This window comes from Chiroxiphia lanceolata, chromosome 14 (genome assembly GCF_009829145.1).
Source record: "Chiroxiphia lanceolata isolate bChiLan1 chromosome 14, bChiLan1.pri, whole genome shotgun sequence".
In the NCBI taxonomy this organism is placed as follows: Eukaryota; Metazoa; Chordata; class Aves; order Passeriformes; family Pipridae; genus Chiroxiphia; species Chiroxiphia lanceolata.
The window spans coordinates 12,583,865-12,603,195 of NC_045650.1; the positions used below are offsets into that span (position 1 = coordinate 12,583,865).

The 19,331-nt window shown below is 40.7% G+C and overlaps 1 protein-coding gene across 1 annotated transcript in view; it reads right to left on the reverse strand.

Annotated features, from left to right (window-relative positions):
* Positions 1-19,331, reverse strand: part of TENM1 (teneurin transmembrane protein 1) — a 761,012-nt gene that overhangs the window by 16,448 nt on the left and 725,233 nt on the right. Inside the window, 4 exon segments of the mRNA XM_032701921.1 lie at positions 2,653-2,888; positions 4,765-4,937; positions 9,456-9,966; positions 11,757-12,123. Coding sequence (XP_032557812.1) covers positions 2,653-2,888; positions 4,765-4,937; positions 9,456-9,966; positions 11,757-12,123 — 1,287 coding nt within the window.

Here is a 19,331-nt window from a genome sequence, read left to right on the forward strand (position 1 = left end):
CCCATAGATTGTTTTATGTACGTTCAGGAAGCGTCGGGGCAGGCAGTTCTGCACTTAAAGGAACCCTGTGGTTAATTCCTTTTTCCCACATTGATTTAGATCCTGAGATAAAGTTAGATGTCTGTTCTAGCATTTCAGTTAACTTACTCACTTCTGCCCTATTTCCAGAGCAGGGAATTCACACCATGCAAAAATCCAGCTTTTTAAAACACAGTGTTTCCAGCATTATTCAGAATGTGCTAACAGTGGCCTCTTTCCAAAACTGGAAATAACAATAATGGAGTGACACGCTTTCAGTATGGTTGCTAATTGCGATCAGAATTAAAAAAGTTGGGGCCAGGCAGAGAAGGAAAACCTTTATTCTCTTTCTTCTCTTCAAGTAGGTCATCCTTTATCTCATCCCCAGCTACCTGCCTTCTAATTTATACCTTTTAGCACTCAAAAGCCGTTTGTTTCACTGACGGTATCAGGACTGATTTTTAAGTATCATCTTTATACCTCATTTCTATGCCTTTTTTTTTTCTTCTTTCTCAGAAAACTCTTCCATTGTGCTGTTTTTTTTTTTTCTTTAACTGAGGGCTCCTGCAAGTCTGTTCATTTCCGTTGAGACTGCTCCAATCCCCAGAGCTTTTCTCTACATATATTTTCAAAGTTCAGCATAGTTCTTTCTGCCCTATATTGCAAGCTTTCTAACAACTTCCTATTGTGCCAGGCATGGCAAATTAAATGTTTAAAAACTTCCTTTTAAACATATAACTCACTAAAGTTTTCAGAAGGTCTTACCAGAACCTCATCCTGCATAAGGATTTCTAATGATGCTACTATTTTTTTTCCCAGCAGTACCCAAGGATCTGTCAACAGTAAGCCCTAAATCCATTTCATTATTTGGCATACTGTCTCAAACACACTATAGGATGGTACTTTTGCTCATGCTGTGCTGAATATTTCCTTTAATCACCAAGAAATCTTTGGGTAGATTCCTTTGCCTTCCTCACCAGCTGCACTGTCCCAGCTCCTTCCATCTTCACTGACTCTCCATTCCATCAGCATCCCATGCAAGTATCTCAGTGCTAAAGCTGAACTCCAGGACCCATATATTTCTGCTATTCTACAAAGTCCTTTGTTATGGTCTTAAAGGTCTCAGGAGACCATTTTTCCCTTTCTCTTGTTCATATTTAGATGGTGTATCCTATATGCAGGATGCGAGTGGACTTGATGATCTTAGAGGTCTTTTCCAACATAAATGATTCTATGATTCTAATATTTCTCTCCTTTTCACTATTAAATCCTCATTTCATGGGCTATCCCACCAGGTTTCCTCCAGCCTTGTCCTGACAGCCCTCACACAGACAGTCCCAGAGCTCAGTACAATCAAGGGAGTCAGTACAGTCAAGATTGCAATACAGGCAGCTGGTTTGTCCTCCTGAGCAGGCAGGGACAATCCATAAGCCCTCTTGATCTTGGATATGTATAAAAAGACACTATTTACAGAAACAGCAATGCAATGTTCAAGTGCATACTTTTGGAAGGACAGAGAATAGAAGACATCAGCACATCAAAATTATTGTTACACTTCTTCACCTTCCATTCTCTCACTGGATGAAGGTGAAAGGGGAGAGGAGAAGCACCCCAGTGGTTCTATGCACCAACAACCTGATCCAGAGGTTAGTCAATCAGTTAAGCTCTGATACCTTCAGTTCATTGAAATACCATTGCAGTATTTCAATGAACATTTTATTCCTCCAGCCAGAATCCACTTAATCCTGACCAATTTGTGAATTTCCTCTCTTTTTTTTTTTTTTTTGCCAGGCAATATTAAGGATCACACAGAAACAACCGAAAATGAAAGATTGTAGTCAATAGCACAATATTTTTAAGGCCAAAATTCCCAGTTGTACTACTGATTTTAAGTGGTATTCATGTGAAAACCAGAATTGATCTCATAAAAAACCTGTCCAGCAAAGTAGCAATCTCTTTGAGCTGTAGTGTTACCTAATTAAATGCTAAATTTTGACCATCTGTCATTTTAATCTGTGAGTTCCCCTCACAGGTAAAAATAAACCAAGGATGTAATGTTAAAGCAAGTCTTAGAGCTGTGGTGCAACCCAAGCAGAGGGAGTGAGAGGTTTTGAGAGCATGTGGGAGAGGGGAGAATTAATACACAGCCTGTCTAGGTACACAAGGAGGCTCTACATCACTTGTAGGAAAGGTACTGGCCAGGACACCCAAGGTGTGCACAGCAAGATCCTGTGCCCTGGGCAGTGGCTGGCACCTGTTAGCTCCCCCAGAAGAAAGAGGGTTAATAAATCTGAGAGATGCAGGATGTAGCTCCAACTTTGCTGCTGTGCCAGACTAACTACACATTGTCCTTTGCTCACAGCTTCTTCCAAAGCCATAATTAAGTTCTTAGTTGAAAAAGAAGGGGAAGAAAAGAAGTAATTATGTCTTGAGGTCAAGTCTTACAACGAAAATCAAACAGAGATCAAATATCCCCGAGACTGTTGGAGGAGTTTGGTTTTGAAATTCATGGCTGGTGCCCATCATTGATACAAAATTTTCATTGCTATTCTTACAAAGTAGAACATTTCAACATGATTTTAGTTCAATGACTTTCAAAGGGAACAGTGCACTTTACACAAGAGGAAGCCTTACCCTTAGCCTTCTCTCAAAAGTGGAGATATTGCCTTTGGTCTGCTCCCTCCTTTGCCTCCATTCAATGAGATTTGAGTTATGCTCTCCAGGAAGGGAGATATTGCACTTCCCTAGCGTGGGGCTGACAACCCCTGCTAGAATGTGAGGTTCCGTGTTCAGTGTGATTTCCATTCCACTGGCAAAGGTGACTCTCAGAGACCCATCTGGGCTGACCCGGTAGATGTTCTGTGTGTTATCTGTCAAAAAACAACCAAAACCAGGGAACAGAGAGAAGTTCAGGTCTGCAGATTTACAAACCAAACGTTAGGTGCAACAGAGCTTTGTTAGCCAGGGAGGTTACAGACAGCTGAACATACACCAACTGCAGTGTGAGTTTTGTTACCTCCAGGCCTTCCCATGTCTGAAGAGGTTTTTATTACATGGCCTGATGATTTCCATGTGAAGGTTTCCTGCAGCAGGAATAAAGTATTTTTTGCTTTCAGTTTAAAAGTATGTAAACCCATAGGCTGAGTATTGTGACACTGATATTGTGACAATTTTAGCATGTTGGGATCTGTCAACAGGACAATGCACTGCTTGAAAGACTGCAAGAGTATCTGAGGTCAAGCATGAAAGCTATTTTCTAGATGTCTAGGGTGATGGCCACTCTCCCATTCTGTCCCTTTTCCCTGTACCACTGTACCAAAACCTGGGCAGGCTGGGGCTATGTAGGCAGGAGGTTTCTGCAGCTCAGCTGCCAGGAGGAACTCCACCATAAGCCTGAGAGTTTAGTGCTAACAGACAAAACAATGAAGCTGAACTCACTCCAGTTAGGCATCTTTTTTTTTTAAGCTGGTCCACACAGAAGTAACTGGTCCAGCTCTCAAGGTGTGAATACATGGAAAACTGTTGGGTATGCCAGAAAGTGAAGATAATTGGATGTAAGGATACAACACAAGACTGGTTGCTCACAGGGTGCTTTGTGATAGTGTTGCAGAGTATGGAAATATGCTAATTATATGAATTTATAAATATGACATGTATAATCATAACTAGAGCTGTTAGTTTCTGGCACTTCCCATAGTATGCAAGCATTTTCCTGAGACAGACTTTGGTAATGTACCAATTTTGAGAAGTTTCAGATTTAAGGACAGACATAAAATCAGGCAGTAGATGAGGCAGAGTGTAGATGGAGTCACTTGGACAAAGCCTAACAGGTGACACAACAATATAATAAAATTATTTCCACTTATGCAATGCTGTCTCTGTCATGCAATAGTAGAGAGGAATGAGTGGGTATCTTGTGAGGTGATCTTATAGATCAAAAGTTGAGAAGAAGAAAACTTCTGTGATGTGCTCAGTTACAAAGCTTTTCTGTAGCAGACCTGGAAGGAAATCAGAGAGCTATTTCCCAGCACCTGCAAAGCCTGAACAATCCACTGACAACAAAAAAAGGACAAAAGCCCCCAGATTGATAAAACTGTATAAAATCAGAACTTTGGTGATGAACCTGCAAAATCTGGAGGAGGACACTGGGGCATTTCCATTAGGCTGAGAGCAATTTTTTTTTTTTTGAGAGATATGATATTGGCAGGGGAATACTGTGAAGTCTACAGGGATTGAGTCAAAATCTCATCCCCAAGGCAGTCACTAGCAGAGGTGGGTCATGTTTTTCCCCTTTCTACAAGGTCTGTCACCAGGACACAGAACTACCAGAAAGAATTCACAGCATTGGACAAACAAGGCATTTCAGGGCTAAAATGTTAGTGGAACTTGTCCTTCTTCTGGGAAGCATTTCTGAGAATAACAAAGCTCAGTGTATTAGAGTTTATTCCAAGTCCTCCAGATACTAAAGCAGAAAGCAGCACGTAAAGCCTGCAGACATCGGAGATTTCAATAACTAGATTCCATCCATGGGATTCTTCTAGGAGGAAAAGAATTCACTTGTGGTTTGTTTCTAATTGGTATCCCAGGAGAATTGTAAGCAGTATCTAGCTGTTTGTGCTGAAGCAAGAAAGAAACAAATGAACTAATTCTAATGTCCTTCTTTTTGGCAAACAGTTAAGAATGCACTAATGTCTGGGGTTTGAAACACAATGATTAGGGGAGAAATAACAGAAATGCTTTCATTACCTTGTTTTAAAGTATATATTGTAGAGGTAGCTGAGAAGTTTGTGGCTGTGATCACATTCTCTCTGTTTGAAGTATCAAGTTCCACTCGTGTCAGTTTTTCAACGTCGCTGTGGAAACTGCTGACTTCCCCAGTTGGGAAGGTTGCATTGGTCAGATGGCCATCAGAGTCATACCTGCAAGACATGATGTTAAAGAGCCATGAAAGTACATAACTATTGTCATGTAAAAGACTTCTAAAAGTAAAAGAAGAGGGAAAAAAGTAAGAAGCATTGTCAACACTGTGCAATAAGTTAAAAAGGTAATAACTGTTCCATTTATTCACTCAAAATGCATTCTGTCCCTATTCTGAATTCCTGCTTAGAGGTTCTTTCAGTGGTGCTGGATAAAATACGACTGGAAATCTGTAAGACGGCACCTACATCACTCAGCTTCTGACAGAGGTTTTCTGTGCTGGTTGGGGTTTCCCCCACTGGGCTGTGATGCAGGAGTGAGGCCACTGGAGGTCACTCGGTGTTCAGGCAACCAACTCAACCCCAAAAAGGCGTTTTCATACCCATAGGATTAAATAAAAATTCTTACATTCTGAAACATTTAAAAACTGCCTTTTGTCACCGATGGGTGAAGTGCATAATAAGAATGGTGACTATAAAAAGGGGATCTAAAGCGTAACAATGGCGATAAAATTAGATTGAAATCTGCAGCAATTAAGTTGCCTACATGGGTTTTACTCTTGTGTTACGTTTCCCACAGGCCTACTCAAATCAGCAGGAGCTTCTCATCAGAAGTACCAGCACCAAAATCTAGAGTACCACATTCCAGTTCACCTAAACTTCATCAGTGCTAAAGAAATTCTTGTAGTTTAAGGTACTTGATGTGAGTCAGGTCATGTCATCAAAAAGTCAGTAATTAATTCCAAAGCTCTGGAGCAGCATTTCTAACACGTTTTTTTAGTTCTACCAATATATTTGTTCTTTCTGATAGTTCATACAGAAAACAGTGCAGAACATTGCTTGGTGCTTGATACTGTTTCATATTAATGCCTCACATCTTAAAAACCTTATTGATGCTGACATGTTTTTATTCATGTAAGACAACTCACTGATATTGCAGATGTGTTTGCATGAGCAAAACCAACTCATGTTCATAAAACAGAAACTTATTTGCGCAGGTAGGAAAACATAATTAAGTTTTCAAGTTTTATTAACTGTCTCCTCTCATTGACTGGTGTATCAGCTGGCAAAGCTGCAGTGCCTTCAAAGGAGCTCTTCCAATTCACATCAGCAGCCAATCTGGCTATATCCTTCTCTTTAAGGTGTTGGCATAACTTCCTTAGTTCAGGACAATTTCCTTAGTCAGACAAAATCTACATGTTACAAGAAGTATTGGTGAAAAAAAGTCAGGATTTTTTCTCTTCCCTCCAATATTAAAAAAAAAGTTCTTTTCCAATGAAACACTGGAAAATGAACTAGTGAGCATCTTGTGGCTTTTTTGACAAATAAAATTAATCAAATGTTAAATTCAACATAATCTCTTTTTCAGCTCTTAGCACCCTCATATACATCACACAATTTATTTACATTCTACCCTTATGCTGGTTCTGTGCAAGTTGACTGGGTGCCACAGGCAGTGATTAAAATTGACTCAGATCACTACTTTTCATCATTAGAAAACTCCATGAACATTGGGCAGTTATATTTCATTTACTGCTTGATCAAACAGATATGACAGCTTGCTAGGGTATTTGGATTTACTACTGTATCATAGAAAAATCCCCAAATAATGCATTTTTAAGGTGCAAATACAGCCAGTTTATTGGAATGTACTTGTGCACAAGACACAGGATCCATCTTCACTAAGGATCTAGTTTTGCTGCTGATGAGATACAAAACTCCCTGTGTAGCTGAAAATGGGATAAACTGTTCCTGGCTGGCTGGCCAGATAGGGTACTGAATCATAATGAGACCAGAGCACATGCCAACAAGCTCTTACTCGAGTAGATGGTCCCACTGACTTCAAGGAGGACATGCAGAATAGTGTCTCAGTATTGATTCCACAGCGTGATCATCTAAAGGGTTTTTTTTCTTCCAGATTGCTCCAAGAAACCTAACCCTCTGAGGACAGGTTCTGTCACCTTCCACATGATAAATAGCAGCACACTGGGACTCAGCTCCTGCAGAGCAATGTCCTACCCATACTAATAGGGGTGGAATCATGACATATTTCTTAATGTTAATTTGGGGCTCAGTTATGCCACTGTTAATCATGTCAGTGACCATTTAATCATGCAAATAATTGCATTGATTTCAGTACCCACATGAGAAAGTGTTCACCAATATTTGAAATGCACACATGGGGATATAGCTTCACAATCCATTTGCATTTCTATGTGTAGCACAGTTAAGAGTTATATCATTTCAAAGGGAAAGCGGTCTAATTAATTTTTTCAGAGAGAGTTGTTTCTTGCAGGTGTTTTCTTGTCCTTGATTTAATAGAGGCCCAGTGCTCCCCCTCCCCTTTTACAGCTTTAATGATGCAATATTAAAAGAAATCTAGATGACTGAAAATTGTACATTAGCTATAATTTTATGCAAGAGCTCTTTCAGTACTTTCATTCCATCAGATTAGAGTAGATGGATGACAAGTACTTTTGTAGGTGGTTTTCTACCTCTTAATAATTTCCCTCTGTGAGTGAATCTGACATATAGGTAGATGTTCTGAACAGTTCATTATCTTTGCTCATATTCCCAAGTATATGTGATACGTGTTGTTAAACAAACTCATCTCTATTTCAGCTTGACAGTGCCACGGGTTGAACTTTTGGATGGGAATGCAAATCTAGCATAAGCAGAGAAGACGATTCCAAGCAATTTGAAATATGCTCACATGGTAATTCTCTTAGTTCCAATGCTACGTTCATATAAGAGCCTGCAAGCATTTCACATATAAGTAAGCCCTTCAAAAAATTCCAATTTTCAAGCTGAAATTGGCTGTCAGTACAGAATGTGACCTGTCTGGAAAATAATATCTGGTTAAAGGATAACGAAGGACCATCACAGTCCATGACCTATTCATGGCAGCAGGTGAACAGCATCTCCTGAAAGCACACCGACTCAGCACAGTGCTGATTAGAGCCTGCTGCCCCTCTGACTGCAGCACACTGGGTGACATTCTGTGACATTCTGTGTATCAGCCGTTCAGGAACTCGTAATATATTATGAATATGACATAAAATATTGGACTGAACATAAATATTAATGACATGGCTTCACCATTTAATTTTGTTATTGTTTTTGCAATGCTAAGAGTTGTATTTCTGTTCATTTCTGTTCTGTTCCGTTGACTGATCTATGCTGGCAAAAGTGTGGGGTCATGCAAAGCCTGGACAACTCGAAGCATTGGTGAGGCCAGTGTTGCCTATCCTATAGTTAAACCTGTGAAAGCATATAAAACTGTTTCATTTAGCAAAATTTCTTTGTTAATCATATACAGCTTATCAATCCTCCCAAGGCACGGGTATTCCTTCATGAAGAAACCAATATTACATACAATGGGAGGCACTTGCAAGCAGGTAAAGTCCTTTAAAAGATCTTACTACACTTGAGTCATACTTTAACGAGAAGAACAAGCAATAATTGTGTGAAATGGTTTATACTCTGTCAGCGTGACAGAGTAAAATACTGAGATTGAAAGGCACATGACTAAAAATCATCTGCTCTCACATGCTCTAACAATCAAGGCCCTGCAACAATGCATGGTGTTCAGCATTTACAAGTAACAGACGTGACTTGGAGCTACTGTAAAGGCTTTTTGAAAGTGTCATTGGTCCATGGTCTGGACTGACACCATCCTCAAGTGGGGATTTAAATGGGTCACTCTCAGTGCTGAAATCATCACTCCTTAAAGACTCTGAACTAGGACTGCAATGTTAACATGATTTCCATCCAACACTTGTTGCATCCTCAAACAGGGATTATGACAATTAATTATAAGCAATGAGAAATCCTAATACATCACACCTCTTTATAAATAAAAAATGAACTTTCTCTTGGTTTGTTCTCTCTCTGGGACCAGACCAGGATGTTCTGACTGCATCTTTAACTGTCTTGTCTTGCTTTTTAGAAGTCCTGTTGATGGTCTTGCTTTTGAAGCCTTTTCTTATATATATACAGCCTTTTGCTCATATCCTTTTGCTATTATATATCCTCGTTCCTGCTGATAGAGACAAGCTCCCTCTCGTCTTTGAATATTCCTTCCACTGAGATTCTCAATTTCCTTTGCAACACTCCCTTCTCTGATGAGTATGCTAATTTTCCCGGTTTTGCCTTGCTGAAGAATTTTGCAAATTTCTGATTCATATCACAATTTGCCTCTACCTCTTTAGTTACGAAAAAATCTCCACTATCATATTTTCGTTTAGAGAAACAGATGCACAATATGAAAGTGCAAATGAAGTATAATTTCAGGCAGTTTCTGTTTTACTTAATGGGCATAACGCACAGAGCTTTTACATATGACAGGCTTTGGCATCTAAGAAATTTCATTTTAAAAGCTTGTGCAACAGCACTATTTGTCCTCTCTCACACAGTGTTAGTAGCAGGGTTTCTTTTTAAATTACTAGAACTGTCAAAAAAGTTTTAGTATTGATTTAAACTGCAGTTCCTTGCGTCAGGCATTTTATGTTATGGACTTACTCATACACAGTTGTCCACCCGTTTTCATCACTTTTGGTTGCTAAAAGCCCCGTGTTTCCAGGATACGTCATCAGAGCCAGGTTGTAGCCTTGGGCATAAACTCTTTTCAGAACCCCATTGCTGCTGATTGTCAGCCAGTACACTTGGCCCCCCGGCACGACGACCCACAGGGGCAGCCCACTCGTGTCCCTGCGGATGTGAACCGAGTTCCCGTTGCTGCTGGTGATGGTGCCAACATCCCCCTCCCCGCTGTAGGTGAAGTTGTAGATGTAGTCCCTGGTGATGAGGTTCAGCGTGTGCAGGTGGGTGCCGTTGATGGTGAACTGATACAGCTCCTGGTCGGCGGGCGATGCGATCTCGTACAGGTTGGTGTCGCTGAGGTGAGCCTTGTTCCGGCTCACGGCGCGGATGCGAACGTTGCCGAGGTCTGCTATGTACAGCGTGTCATCAGGAGAGACTGCTAGGGAGGAAGGTGCTTTCAGCTTTGCATCTTTGGCATATCCACCATCACCTGGAGGAGAAATGGTAATTTTTGTAATCTCTAATATCCTTATTTAAGCTGTTCCCCTAAGCCTGACACACTGCCTCTCCTCAGTATCATTTACAGGTCAATAAACGGATATCCTCTTCCAACTAATTGAATCCCTATTATCTAAGGTTGGTGCAATTCTAAATTAGTCTCAATGAAGACAAACAGGAATATAAATTATCTAATTCACAGCATTTTTGCTAAGCCCCAAACCCTGCTGTTCAGGAAAGCTTTAATGCAAAATTGTGAAAGAAAAAAACATGACACCTGACGTTTAATTCCCTACTTATTGTCTGTTGGCATGTATTTATAAAGTGAAATTGTGTTATAAATAAAACAAAAAGAAAATAAACCCCTGTAAATCAGCTAAAATGACATTGAAGTAAAGATTAGTTTATACTTATTAAAAACTCAACACTACAGGAAAACAAAATAAGAACACAGTAGTCAAAAAGTGCCTCGAGAAACAATCCCTTTCAATATCTTTTGACAACTTACTTGTTTTGTGTAATTTTAGGTTTGAGGAGGATATTTGCATTACCACGGGCTGTATGTGCCTACCAAAATGAGTTTACATGAGCAGGACCAGAAAGAAAGCATATTAAACCTTGCTCTTAGAGAAAAACATTACTGTTTGTGTTGCTCTCTTTCTCCTGACTGAGACATGAAATTTGCTGGAGTGTTCGAGCATAACCTATGCTTCCTGAGAGATGGACAAACTATCAGATCTTTCTGCCGAGCTGATCCTGCCTTTCCCCAACCCAGCCCTGGTACAATCATTAGATTTGCCACAGTTTTTAATTTTTCAGCACTGAGTGTAGTTTCACTCAATAGGAACCCTGAACAGGATTCTTTTCAGCACTGGTCTACCATAGCCACCACTAAAGCTGGCAGCCCTTGGCAATGCACAGGAGGCTTTGATTATCGTTGCAATGCTGGGTCAGCAACACACCTTCTCTGCAAGACCATTTGCATTTTTTCCTCTCTGTTCTTGACATACTTAATGTTTTCTTGTCAGTAATTAACCTTTTACTTGAAATGAGAGGCTTAAGAATTATGATGACATTATTATGGAGCTGAACATGGTGGTTCTAAGAGATGACAAGATTGCAACACTCTGCACACCTCTGTATGGGAATGCTGTCCTTTGTCTCATTCTGAAATATGTTTTTATGAAATAAAAAAGCCATTCTTTGTTTTGGCTCATGCAGGAAAGAGAACCTGAGAATGTGCAGTGGTGGACTGCAGGCCTGGCACTGGCTCTTCCAGCTTAAAACACACAAAGAAGAAATTTTGCACATTGTGTATTTGCACCATTTTTCTGGTAGTGCAGTGTGACTTGAGTGATGAGAAGGTGTAAGCTAGTGTTTTGCACTGGATATGAAACACCTTGGTACTCTTCTTGGTGAGAAAGGCTGCCTGACCCTATAGCATTTAGGTACAATCTGCACTGGAGCTGGTACCATATTCAACCTGGGCAAACACAGCTGAAACAGCAAGGCAGACTTGGAACTAATTCTCAGTGGTGTGTCACCTCTGTATCAAAAGAGGGAAAGCTAGGACCATCCTGACATTCCTCCAGTGGTAAGTGGAAGACTCACATCTCAGAAGCCAAGGGATTAAATCCACAAAGGTATGCTGATAAGGTTTGGAGCTATCCAAGGAAACAGAATCATTGCTTTTCTCCCCTTCCCCTTGTCACTTTGCTAATCTGCACCTGTGTCAAAGGATCTCAACAGATAACAGACAGGAAATAACCAGTATCTCCTTACCTGAAAAACAATCACAATTAGGATCAATCTTGCAGTCACAATCTGACGGGGCTCCAGCAATTACAGAGATTTCGCCATTGGTTGTGACCTGTTGGATACGGTTGATCTTCCTTTCATCCGTCTCTGCGATGTAGAGGATGCCGCTGTGGGACACGGCGATGGCCCTGGCTGACTCCAGGGTGGAATGGATGGCCACCTTGCTGACAATGAAGTGGTCAATGCCTGGCACCTGGCAGTGGATGGGGCGCCCGGCAATAATCCGCACACGCCTGTTCTCGGAGATCTGCAGGACAATGTTGTTGTCCAGGACATACAGTGAATTGTCCAGAGGGTTCACTGTGAGGTCTGTTGGCCACTCTAACCGCACCTGGAAAAAAACATTAAGGGGAAGGCAGGGAAAAGAAGGAAAAAGAATGATTAAGACAACCATCTCTGATCACCATGTCATCAAGGCACTTGGCAGATTCTCACAGTACTGCTTCTCTAATGCCTTTAATTGGGTTTGGAAGAAGTTTCAACAAGCATACTTTTTTGAGGTCCCACTCCAGTGTGGAACAGAATTTGGTCTGAAAAGTAATTTAGCACCCTCTGAGAGGTATTTGCACAAGTCCATTAAAGTGGGAACTTTATTATACCTATGCAGTCATGCAAATAAAAACACACACTTCATGTCATGCAACATCAGCCAGAAAATTTTCCAGGTCTGAATGTTATTGTTTCAAGGTTGCAGTCAACACTGGCAGAGTGGAAAACCGTGAGAGGTTGTCAGTGTCATAACACTTTAATTGACTGTTAGCACAAAAGGAAAATGACATGCTAGAAGAGTAGGACACGTTTCCACTATTTATTTACTAAGCAGGAAATGTTAATAAGACTTATATGTCACAAGAAATATAAGCTTGTTAATACTTTGTAACAAAATAATACACCAATATATCACACTTTGCATGATACAGTAGTCAAACCTTAATTATTTATAATGATTTTGCTTTGTGAAATCAGTATTTCAGTCATGGATTAAGTAAATTCTTCATACTTAAGGTAGCTTTTGGTCTTTTTCCATGCAGGTGAGAGTGTCAACCAAGCAAAGTTTCCAAACCAAGCTGGAGGAAATAGCAGAAGACTGACCTCACTCATTTGATACTTGTTGCATCAGGATTTGGGGGAATTAAACATGCTCCAAATTAAAGGTGGGGCTGCCTGTCAGCCTGAAAGACAACTAGCATGCAGGCTGCTGATTGCAGCATGTACTGGCCAGACCTTCAAAGCCCTCCTGCTGAGAAAGCTCAATAGACAGTGTAGGATTGCTGAACTGGGAAACAACAACAGAGCCGGCTGGTCCCTGTCCCCCACTCATGGCCAATGGAGGATTTGGACTGCAGCTTGCCTATGGAAAGGTCAGAGAACAACTGAGCCCCCGAGATTTCAAGAGAGCATATTTTTGTCTGTCTCAGGATGCTTTACTTGTTATCCTTCATGAAGAGATGGATGCTTTTATCTGAGTGGAATTTTTCTGGTCTAAATATTTCAGTCATCAGAAGAGAATAATTACCAGGCTAAAATGTAAAAGTTTTATATGCTTTATATGCCACAGAAGCTTTTATTTCACTTACTGATTTTGATGCTGGTTTTGTTCATTTTTGCACTGTGCTAATTAAAAGCCCTACAAATGTAGAGACTGCTGATGCTGATACAATGCTCAGCACTGAGGAACACCATATGGTGGACAGTGTGGCCATCTCTACCCACCTGCTTGCCTAGGGTCAGCTCAGGAACCAGGCTGGAGGCCAACTCTCTCCCTTTCTCAAGCAGCAATATTTCCTGAATAATCTCATTTCCAGAAGCACATTGCTGGTTTGGTAACTGATGTTTTAATAATGTGAGGGCATTGCGGCTACCGTGTCTCATCCTGCGTGGTTACCACACAATTAGGAAGGCTCACGGAGCAATCCAATTCTTCCTTGTGCCCAGTCCATTTTACCAGACAGCATCATAACTGGCATTAAGACTAATGCTGTTGGGCTCAAGATTTTTCCTGAACCAGGTGGTCAAGTCCTTCCAAATGATGATAAACGTGGTGAAACAGTTGGAAACAGATTCCTCCTATAACAGTGCTGATTTCTGTGCATGTGTGACTGCCTGGATTCCACCCGTAAAGGCTGGGTTACACACTGCTGTTAGCTCGTGCTTCAGCTGAGAGTTCACTGGGCACCAAATAAAACTCTTCAGTTAACATAAAAATCTCTTCAAGGCTATCTCAAGGAAACTTGGAAAAACCCCATATTTGCAATTCACCTTTAATGCAGAACGACTGATTGGTCTGTTAAAGCAGATGGATTGTTTTTAATGGCAAACAAACACATTCAGCTTTAGGGGTCTCCACAGATCGCAATGCTATACAAAGGATCTTTGATTAACCATAACTGGATTACTCAAGATAAAAAATTCGGGATGAAACTATCTGTCTTTGTCTTCATGACCTTGCCTAGCACCTGCCATGTCTCAATAGCTGATTTTCCTTTGTGGACCAGCTACACTGCCTTTGCCCAGCAAATAATCTGAATTCCACTGTGAAGGTAGGTTTGGTGTCCCGCAGATAAACAGGTACTGGTTTGGGCCTAAACCACGTCTTCTTCTCTGGTTGATTTGAGTCTGATTTGGTTTATTGAGACAGAATAAACTCTTACGCAGCTGCACATTTAATTTGCAGAAATGTGCCTAAAGCTTAGTTTTAACAGCTGTTAACTGCAAGCATATTTGCTTTTGTACTGATGACATTTGTGAATCTAGCTGCATTGCAGTAAAAATAAATAAAATTTTAGTTGGGAACATCCAAATGATTTTGGTAACTACATAAGAACTGATGCCTAGCTCTCTGCTCTGCAAATCTAACTGAAGGTAGGCCTACAGCTTCTCCTTCCTGGGCTTAAAGTGATCATGGATGTATCAATGGTTTAACCTCAGCTGAAATATTAAAGGTAGCATACACCTGTCTGGAGATTGCAGCATAAAACCCAGCTGCTGCTCACTGCAAGCTTATGCTAGTGAAATTGGAGGGGAAAAAAGGTGAAATAGCCCAGTTCAAATCAAACATGCACACTAACACAAACCACTGAGCATTCCTAAACTGAAGAAGAATTTCACAGATTTAAAAAAAATCTGCACTGTTTTTGACAGGATGAGTCTTCATGACATCTTGAACAGGTGTAAGATGGGGCTGCCGCTGTCCCACTTCATCCCTTCTCCCAGTGCAGCCCCCAACAGCAAGGCCAGTTTATGTGTTCCTATAGACAGCAGGTTCAGGACAGTTTGCTGGCTAAAAACTAATCATCTAAATCAGCTTAAGCTGAAGTTTAACTGCACCCTCAGGTTCCCTGTTACCTTGAAAAGTCACTGGTTGTTTACTTCCCATTAAAGCAAGCTGCCCTCTGGCAGGTTCTGTGACCAAACCATCAGTTGTGCTTCATTCAAAGCCAATAAACATATTACAGAGAAGCACTTCAATTCTCATCTGATATGACTGTGCCTATTACAAAGTTTTTTCAGACAAAATCTCAGTTAGGATAAGAATATTAAATCAGTTAATATACCTTTTAATTTGAAGCAGTACTTCACAGGTCCCTGTAAAAAAATCCTCTCCCACATCCTCTCCCATTTTCCTTGTAAGTCAAAATTGCAGCAATTCCAAGTATTTCTTCTTGCATTTAATGGTGGTGGGTTTTTTTTTGAGCAGTGACCAGAAATGGCATTGCTGATTATCCCACTATAAACAAACAGCCAGGGTTTGTTCAGTAGCAGTCAAAACTTCACACTCTTCACAGACTGAAATTTTCAGGTGACAATCCTGGTTTGGTTCATGGGAGACTTGGTATATGCAATGGAAATCATTGACAAAACAAGTGAACCCTTGGGCAATGAGACCTTTTGCATATAAGTATTAACATGTCAACTTTTCTGGGAATTCAGCATTTGACTGTCAACATAAAGGCTCCAGCTAAATCTAATAATCCATCTCTGGTTTGAGAAGTGCAAAATTAACACCCACTGGTCTGGCTTTCTAATACATTTTTTCATGTCAAGTGCTCTGGAAAACACAAAGTGCACTAAGGTGGCTTCAGTTTAAATGAATTTTCACTGGGAGATCTACATTTAGGTAGTTAACTAACTCTCAGACCCGAATCACATTTTTGTGTGGTTTTTTTTTCTTGCAAAACACATGTGCTTCTATAACTATCTACCTACCTATCTGGTTTTGAAATATTAAAATATTTTTCTGCAGGGGAATCTCTGCTCCAGCACCAGGACCACCTCCTCCTTTCCTTCTTCACTGACCTGGGTGTCTGCAGAGCTGTTCCTCTCACGTATTCTTACTCCTCTCTCTTGGCTGCTGCTGGTATTGCACAGGTATTTTTCTCCTTCTCAAATAAGTTACTACAGAGGCACTACCACTGTTGCTGATGCCTTGGCCAGTGGTGGGTCCATCTCAGAGCTGGCTGGCATTGGCTCCATTGGACACGAGGGAAGCTCTGGCAGCTTCTCACAGAAGCAGCCCTTCTGCTACCAAAACCTTGCTATGCAAACCCAGTACATTTTCCTACAGCAAAGCTTTACAACTAAATAAATGAGTTTTTGGCAAAGGGGCATTGCCAGGAGAGTCCACACTCATATACTTCTTAACCATACATGCCCACAGATGTACACACATCTACATGTAAGTTTGAAGATTACTGTTTCACTTTTGGTTTTGACCACATGGCTAAAACTTTTTTGCACATTTTGCATAACATTTGACAACTGTGCCATTTTTGGTACTGTTTTAAACAAATCAGATCAAACAAATTACACCGTTCATATCAAAGTAAGAACAGTAAAAAGCGAAAAATTTATCCTTGTCTGCAGATGCCAGTTTCAAGAGCTTAACTGTTTGGTTGTGGGGGTAAATTTCACTGGGATAAGTTTCATTTATCATGGATTAAAAGAAGCTGCATAAATCCCTAAAAAAGCTTCACCATTGCTTTGATTTCTTGCCATGCACTGCTTGTTTATTTTGATTCAATTTCATGTAGTAGCATGAAATTCATGCCAAAATTTTTCTGATAGTCTTGACTGATGGATTACTTCCTATCTGCACCACTCAGCTTCAAGCACTTCTGTTTATGCTACCTTTGCCTTTATTCAGCTCCTGCAGCCTGACACTGGGGAACCCTTCCCTGAGATGGGATTACAGCCTCATCCCATGCAGGAGGAGCCTTTGTTTCTCATGCTCCTGATGCTGCGTAGTATAAAATCCAGAATTATGCAGTTCAGCTGTAGCACTTCCTGCCCTAAACTTCACAAATGTTGCTCTCTGCATTCATTGGTCCCCAGTGAAAAACCCAAATAAAATGAGTTTTGCAGCCTAATGACTGCTGTTTTCTACCCTGGGCTGGGAAAGCAGCTGTGGCAGGTTTACAGATGCAGTTCAGAGGGCTGAGGCCACCAGTTCTCCAGGATCATGGTTCAGGTAGTATCCCTGCCAACCTGCCTTTGCCATCAATTATTTCCAGCAGATGAGGGACCCACTGCAGCAAGGCAAAGACAAGGCACCACTTCAACAGTTTTCACTGCTTGTCTTCGCCTCATGCACCACAAGATTCACTGTGCTCTCACTTCGCAGCTCTCCTCTTGTTTCATAATTTCTTTTTTATTATTTTTTTCTGCTTCACAACTTCAAAGACTGTATCTGGGGTCTACTAAATCGATAGAAAAAGTTGATTTCTATGGGGACAGTTTTCACACTGTCTTTATTTAACAATAGAGGGAATATTATCCAGCATCACATAAGCACATTGACTATGAAAATCAATGGGACTTAGATTGCTAAGCCGTTTAAGTCTGTTTAAACATGGTACCCATGGTTTACACAGGCTATGAAAGAAACACTTTGTTAAATGCCCAGAAGGAATTTCCAAAGTATTTTGAGCAGACTGGTACCTCTGAGAGGAGGAATCCTAGACTCTTCAATTAAAATCTCTCAAAATAGTCCATGAATTTGATTCTAACCCAAACACGTCTCCAGTGCTGGAGTGGGAATAGATGTCCTCCAAACATACTGCTGCAGGTAATTTGCATGGACAAAAGGAGGGAGTGGGATCAGGTGAAAATCTAGCTAACAGGACTGGCTCCATTCTGTCTCCCTTTCTAACTTGCATTTCCAGGTCCTGGAGCTCGTCAGACAAGATGGCACAAAAGTAACGTTGCATAAATCTTAAGCTTTGGCTTCATCTTTCCATTTTGGGCTCAGAAGTTCCGGATACAGAAAGCCAGTGTGCTGCCAATTAAGACAAGGTGAAAGGTATATCTTGAAAAGCTTTAACTGAGACAGTAATTAACTGTTTGAGAAGAGTGAGGGGCTGGAGCTAGCACATTATGGTGGCTTTTGTTTCCAATAACTACTGAAATTCATGAGAGCATCTGGCCTGAAAAATGAAAGGAAGAAAGGATAGATAAAATGAAATTTCTAAAATTGAAAAAGGCAAAAGCCCTGTCTTTCAGCAATGCCTGCTACTGTGAAAATATCACCCAAATACTCTGACTCTGCCCTGAATCCCGAGTCAAACTCAAAATGAAAATTTCAATTGAATTCTTGAAATGAAAACTTCCTACAGATTTGTGCCCAGTAAATCCCCTGTCTCTGCAGGATCATGACCTCTGACAACAGCTCTGCTCCTCAGGGTAGAGCTCCTTTAACCCCAGGGCACAGCAGAAAATGGGATGGGGGAAGCAAAGGACGAGGAGCTGCTGCCAGGAGGTTTCCAGCCAGGAGTGCAGGAGCCACCACTGCTCCTCAGCTGGATCAGGGCTGTAGAACACATTCCCACAAGGATCAGAAAAAATGCCACCTCCACAGCTTTCACAAGAAAATACAAATTCAATTCCATGCTTTAAGCTTTCCCTTAAGAGTTACACCATTAAATTCACAAATACAACTTCTGCAAGGGAAAGAAAGAAGGATGGGAAAAAAGGCTATTCTGCAATTCATGTTTATGGCAGGCCATCTTCTATGGCAAATTCCTACAACGCTACAGAATTCAATAGTAATAACTTTTTAAAATCCATTTTAAGAGTGAACTAATTCTTTACTAAACTGCAGCAGAGAGTTAAAACAAAACCACTATAGCAAAGTCTCATGATCATCTTTAAAATATAAATATTTTTTCTAATATATATATAATTGGTAGGCAGAAAAAGCAACAGAAGTAATGAGTCCTTACTCTTACAGAAATTAGCCCCAAGATCAATTGTTATCATGATGTGTTTTTCTGCAACTAATCTTTCACAAGTATTTACACAATAGATATTTCCACTGAGCAAAATGAATGCAGTCGAACTACCTCTGATGCTGCATTGAAAGCAAGCACGTACTGCTCTAAGACTTCAAATAGCTAACAGAAAAAATTAGGCACCTTGCATTTTGCAGAACAAACAAGACAACTGCATTCCGTTCAGCAACCCTTCTGTGTGAGCATTTACAGTGATTAGATACTCAGAAGACTTTGCTCTGGAGAGTGTTTGATTCTAGTCTGAGACTGTAAG